The following is a 6691-nucleotide window of genomic DNA, read 5'->3' as shown; positions in this document are numbered from 1 at the left end:
AGTCTTCTAACCTCACAGAGTCCTACAACATTCCATTTAATGAAAGAGAGTTCCTCAAGTAATGCTAGCAAGTCGGATTCCGTTCTCATTGTCCCTATATCATATGTGCAGAGGTTCGTTTACGTGGGGCGGCCTGGTCTTAGCCGGGGATTCTTAGCACCCTCTGCTCCGGACGATCCTGATCGCCGCCGTAACCAGGGGCTCCTTCGCCTCCGGGGAATGAAGGCCGTTGCTCTGTCTGTGCAGGCGTGGGTTTTGATTGAGAGGTAGACAGCTGAGTTACCTGCCACCTACAGGCTTAGGTGTATCTTGGTGGGAGGGGAAGTATTTTAGACGGGACGCTACTGATAAGCCCCTCCAGCAAGGTTGGACCTGTCAAGTGTGGAATTAATATATATATATATATATATATATATATATATATATGTATGTATGTATATATGTATGTGTATATATACATATGTATATATAAATACAATGAATAGAAGAAGAAACTATACATTATAAAAAAATGAAACTTTGTACTACGAAATAGCTGTTTATTTTATCTGAAAATATGTGATTTATAACATTTAATCATTAAGGATTTTTTCAGGAAGAGAATGAAATTTAACAAGAACGTATTCAAGAGATTTTAGTTTTTCGGATTTTTAATTATCTCTGAAATTGAAATTCGTTAAGTATAGCTTAGAAATGAACTTATTTGAATTATTTTCACGTTCGGTTTTCATGATGACATAAATATATTTATTCAGATGCACTTATGTATGTATCTGTTCACTCTTCCGCTCAAATCTATAATCGAAAGAAAACCGGAACAGAAACAAAGACCCATGTGATAATTCTAAAATAAATAAAATTAAGTGGAAAAAAAAACACGGAAAAGAAACAAACACCCAATTCTAAAATGAATAAAATTGAGTGAAAATAAAAACATCACAAGAATCTGAATCCATTCTAGTCCCGGACGCGTTTAGACCTCCGATTGGCCGAGAGCGCGAGGAGACCGACCAATCAGCGCTCTCGACTGACACCGCCTAGGCAAGGCATTTGTTGACGTTGGAGCAGTCGGTGTCGCTCACGTCACGCAGGTCGGTCCACGCTCCTTCGCAGCCTCTCTTATCTCGCTCCCAAGGACTCCCAGACGCGATGCTCGACGTCCTGTACAGCGTCCCCTTCTTTGTCCTCGACATCCCGAAGTTGAAGCTGAAAAAGCCGTCATGGGTGGCCATTCCCTCCCCCATGGCGATGTTTGCCTTCGTTCTGCTGTCGTATTTCCTCGTCACGGGAGGTACAGATTGGGTTCTTTTTTATTTTGATTAAGTGTGATTTTATTGTTTTGGATTTCGTTTGAGGGACAAGGTGAGGTAGGAGAATCGGCGAGGCTCTTGATCAGCTGATCGACGCGTGTCAGTCGTTGCGGTCAATGTCACCGAGAGCGACGCACTGACAGGGAAATACTCGTAGTCACAGCTACTTTATAGAACATGAGAAATAAAATATTAAGCAACACAGGCACAGCTGCTCCGGCCTCATATTTATCGAGAAAGGACTAAAATATCCTCTGCGTGTCACCGCCCAGAGACCAAGTCCAGAACACCCACACAAAGCTAGGGTTCTTTACCAAAATCCGACGGGCATGGTATGTACTATATACCATGCTCACTCTGAGTTTGCTTTATTAATGGTTTTGGTATTTGTTACCGAGAGTGGCGCACCCTCCAGAGACAGTCACAACTCCAGGATAACTTGTGAATCCAAAATCCAAACCTAATCTTTCCTACCTTCTATTTACTCCCTAGACAGGGGCCAATCCCCCCTGTAACCCCCTTTATTAATGTCGCATTTTTTTGTAAGTTGGCTTGAAGGGGGTACACTGACCAGTTGTACAATGAGGCTGCATTTGGAACCTCCAAGATCTTCATTGCCCACAATACAACCAGCTTGAAAGTAAACATTATCTATTTTATCATGACGGTGTCTTTATTTTACACACTGCATAGGTTTTGTAACTGCTGTGATGCATAAGTAACTTACCCACAACTGACAAATACAAAAATACCCTCTAGTAATAACAGTAAAAGGCCATAGAATTGCCTACCAATATCTTATGGTTGCCTGCAACTTTCATTGTTTACATACAAATGCTATTGTGACGTTGCCCAACTGTGAAGCAGGGAGAGATGGATGAGTTAGACATCTTGTTTTAGATGCCATTGTAGGGGTTTGGAATGGTTAAAACACCTTGTCCATCTTGTCCAACTTGCTGGACAAGTTCCAAACGCACCATTAACTTGCTACTATATTACTTACTTGTTTTTATTCGTGAAAGAAAAAAATCATGCACTCATGGAGAACTTTTGAGGTTTTTATATTTATATGGGTAAATTTCCAAATCCAGTATTTGTTACCAAGAATGGCACACCCTCCAGAGATGAATTCCCAAAACCAGGGTATCATGCGAACCCAAAACACAAATCTATTTTTTTTTATGCGTTATAAGATCCATCCATTTCCCTCTATCTCTGTGCAGCACTTTTTGTAACATTGACCCAGTTAATTATAATAAGGTTAATCTTTAATCTTTTAGGATAAATTGAAGCTGATATTCTTGTAGACTAAAAGCTGCTGTCATCAATACAGGAAATAATCTGCTGATACAAATGGGAATACCACAAATGAAGGGAAAATATTGTGAAGAGCCTCACACAGCCTAATACCCACTTGGTTCACCCAAATTTCAACTCTTTTGCCATGCATACTGAGGGAAAAACAAGGTTAATCTTTAAGGTTATGGATGCACCTAGGTAGGGCAAATTCAAGACCATATTCTTGTAGAGAACTAAAAGTTGCATTCATTGGTTCAAGAAATAATCTGCAGACGTTAACCCCTTGGTGACGGGTGTAGAAAACTAAAAAAAAAAAAATCTACGCTCTGGCGATCAATGGCAACGCGCCTACTTTGAGTGCCGGAGTTTGGCACATCAAGCTAAATCACCGCCTCAGAGCACTTTGGCGTGCAACTGCGGCGTACAGCCACACGCCACATTTCGAGCAGTTTGTTTTCACATCTATAGACGTGACCTGTCGGGAAGGGGTTAATAAGGGAATAAGATCGTTGAGAGTGCCACATGTTGCTCTTGAGTCTTGGCTCTATCTTGCCATGCAGACCAAGGTGAAGGCAGTGGGTGCAAGGGGGTGTTGGGGGCAGAGGCCCCCATCAACCCTCCCCTTGGGCAGTGGCACACCCAATCACGGCATCTTAGGTTGTTGGGTTAATGTTACTGAGAGAGACAGAGACAGAGGGAAATAGACACAGCTATCTTATAGAGCATAAAAAATGGTTAGGAGCAACACAGGTACATCTGCAGTGGCCTCATATTTACCAAGAAATGACAAAAATATCTTCTGCATGTCACCCCCACCCCCCCTCCACACTCTCTCACACTCACTCACTCACTCACTCACTCACTCACTCACTCACTCACTCACTCACTCACTCACTCACTCACTCACTCACTCACTCACTCACTCACTCACTCACCCCCCCCCCACACACACACACACACACTCACCCCTCCCCCATGTTGACTCCTTGGTGGCTGAGTACTTACGGAGCCATTCGTGTATAAAAACATTCACTAAGCAAAAGTACATTGCAGATGACGTGTCCCTAGTAGCACTGGGTTAATGTGATGGTTTGCAGTTGTCTTTGTGGAGTAATGATGTTTATTTTCACTTTTTCAGGTATCATTTATGACGTGATTGTTGAACCCCCCAGTGTAGGCTCAACAACCGATGAACATGGACATTCTCGGCCAGTAAGTAAAGGATTTCCAATCTGTAACTGAAGTTAACTCCACAGATTGTCTTTTTATTTGTAGTATTAGTACAGATTCCCATCTATATATGTTTCACAGCTACCACAATTTTTTTTTTTTGCCTTTTCTCTTGCTTTAATGATTCATTTAGATATAGAAATAGAGATGCATATGTTATTTTTTATTTAATTTTGAATGATAAATAGTTTCTTCACAGTGACAATTATGCTAGATAATGTATAGATGTATTGAGAAATTACAAAATGATTAAATATATATAATTGGTCTAGGACACTCATCCATAAAAGTAAGAAAAAATCTGATTATTTTTCTTATTTTGGCTGTTTATCATTTAAATATTTTTATACTTTTCCAGGTTGCTTTCATGGCCTACAGAGTGAATGGACAGTACATCATGGAGGGTCTTGCATCGTCCTTCATGTTTGCGTTAGGAGGCATTGGATTCATTGTTCTGGATCACACGCACGTCCCATCAACGCCAAAGCTTAACAGAATCCTCCTTATCATCATTGGGTTCGCCTGCGTCATCATTGCTTCTATTGCCTGCTACGCGTTCATGAAAATCAAACTTCCGTGAGTATTGATATTTCGTGGTCCTTGAGACTGTTGTTGTACAATGCCTAGGATAAATAATGGAGCAAAATATGTAAGTCAGCTGTATATTAATATAATAGAGCAGTGTAAGCATGAAAAATAAGGAGATGCTACTAATTCCAGAATTATTGAATGTCACTGTTGGGCAACCACATCTAATGATTAATAGGAACTATTAGCTTTTTAAGGTATAGGGGAAAAACTGGTAGATTCACTTTACAAGAGGGTTACTATAATGTATGATGTGTAGTGCCTAAATGTAATGGCAAATTTGCAATGCCTGTTAAACAAACGGTCCATTTATGTAAATGCTTATGTTGATGACAGTTGATCTCAGGTTGATACAAGGCTTCTTTGCAAATGCATGTTGTGTGTGCAAGAGAGAGACAGAGACTTACCCTAATAATGTCAGGTACCACAGTGACTTTTTTAGTAAAGCTAAACATTATATACAAGGAACAACAATTTAAAGACTGTATAGACTACAGTTCTTAAAGTCATGAATAACTTGTGTCTTTGTATCTTTACAGTGGCTACTTGATGAGCTGAGCTGCATATGCTACTACTCTGTGCTCCTGGAGCACACTCATGTGTGGAAGGAGTCTGTGTTCTGTGCTGTATGATTTAAGAAAAAAAGTTATTAAATTGATATTTTACTTTTGAAGTCTGTAATGCAGATTAAGGGAACAACATTTGATGTTAATTGACGAAAAATGTATGCTGGATCATAAAAGATTTGATATTGATCTTTATAGGTTTCATTACTTTTCATCCTTATTTCAGTGTGCTTAGAGAATGTATTATTTGTTGCAACGTATAAATTGAATAACCAGTGTTAAATTGAATGGCATGTGCATACATGCCATGCTCAGTGAGTGAATCTGGATGCTTCACTGCCAAAATATGGGCATCAGGCTTGCATGATCTGCCACTCTGCGGGCATGCAGCTTGTAGGCTGGGCACGTATGAACATTCCTGTGTGGTGACAAGACTTCACTCCTCCCCTTTGCAATGCTATTTTTCCTGTTTAGATGTGATTTTAGCTTTCGAATGTATAAATTTGTCCTTTGATTTGCTTTATCCAGATATTAGTAGACTGCAATATATAGAGAGTAGTAGACTGTATTCCTTGCACTGGCTCCATATCATTTCTGTAGGTAGTCCATAACTCTGTGCTATAATAATAACAATAGCATTTTGGTATTTGTTTAATCTAATGCTGCTGGGGAAAATGAATAAAAATGGGGAAAAAGCTGTGTTCATTTTCTATATTTTTGTGAAATGGCGGGAAAAACATATATTTTACTAATGCTATGAATATTGATGGTGTTTTTTTATTATAAATATTATAATTACTATAATGTTATAAACATTAGTGACAGCAAAATAAGGTAATGTAAAATATTTTCGAAATCAAAGAAAGGGGTAAACGGCCGAGACAGGCAGTACTTGTAACTGGCTCATTGGTGACTTAGTGTAAGTGTAGCCATCTATGTGTAAAAACAATCAAACAAGTACTCACAGTGGGCATAGCACGTATATACATGTCATGCCCGTTGGCATTGGGTTCATTTGTATTTTATAGATTTTCATAATATTCAATTTTCTGTAATACAACCTGCCAGTCATGACAGCTAGGAATAGGATCCTGAGCAAAGGAAATGGTATCCTCCCTGGAGCCGATGCTCTTCCAGTCATGGCTCACGGGCATTATATCCATACTGGTTTATCAAAGGAAATAATGCAAAAGCCCCTTCCAAAACACTAAACGAGGTTAATTGCCCTTCAAGAGCTTTTTACACTCTTGGCAAGTTCAACTGAAATGCTCAAGGCATGTTTGCATCACCCTGGCCCACAGCCAAATTTTCCCTTCACAGCATGTTCATGTCACCCGCCCTTAACCCAACGCTGGCAGGCCACACCTATTGGCGTCATAACAAACCGCTCAGTCTATGGGGTACGGCTGTATGCTGCGGCGATGCCTCAGATCGCTTAGAGCGGGACGTTCAGCTTGATGTAGCAGACTCCCATGCCCAGTGTCTACTCATTGCCACTAATCTCCAATTTCTTTTTTTCACCTGTCAGCATTGGGTTAAGCCAGATTTTTCATGTAATGGTCACATCATCTGGAGAGTAGGGATTAATTTTGTTTACACAAAGATGGCTCTACAAGTGATTAGTCACCAATAAGTCTGATCTTTCTCACCCATTTAACATTTTCCTTGATTTTCAGAAATATTTTTATATCACCCCCA

General features: G+C 39.9%; 1 protein-coding gene across 1 annotated transcript; it reads left to right on the top strand.

Moving 5' to 3' along the window:
- Window positions 1-1036: 1036 nt before the first annotated feature.
- On the top strand, window positions 1037-5182 carry LOC125032596 (oligosaccharyltransferase complex subunit OSTC-like). The gene is made up of 4 exons (XM_047623850.1): window positions 1037-1291; window positions 3748-3821; window positions 4198-4415; window positions 4967-5182. The coding sequence occupies exons 1-4, from the start codon at window positions 1150-1152 to the stop codon at window positions 4983-4985; spliced, it is 453 nt and encodes a 150-aa protein (XP_047479806.1). The 5' UTR covers window positions 1037-1149; the 3' UTR covers window positions 4986-5182.
- The last annotated feature ends 1509 nt before the right edge of the window (window positions 5183-6691 follow it).

This window comes from Penaeus chinensis, chromosome 14, assembly GCF_019202785.1.
Source record: "Penaeus chinensis breed Huanghai No. 1 chromosome 14, ASM1920278v2, whole genome shotgun sequence".
In the NCBI taxonomy this organism is placed as follows: domain Eukaryota; kingdom Metazoa; phylum Arthropoda; class Malacostraca; order Decapoda; family Penaeidae; genus Penaeus; species Penaeus chinensis.
The sequence above is the reverse complement of the archived record's forward strand: the minus strand, read 5'-3'. Positions and strand labels throughout refer to the sequence as shown.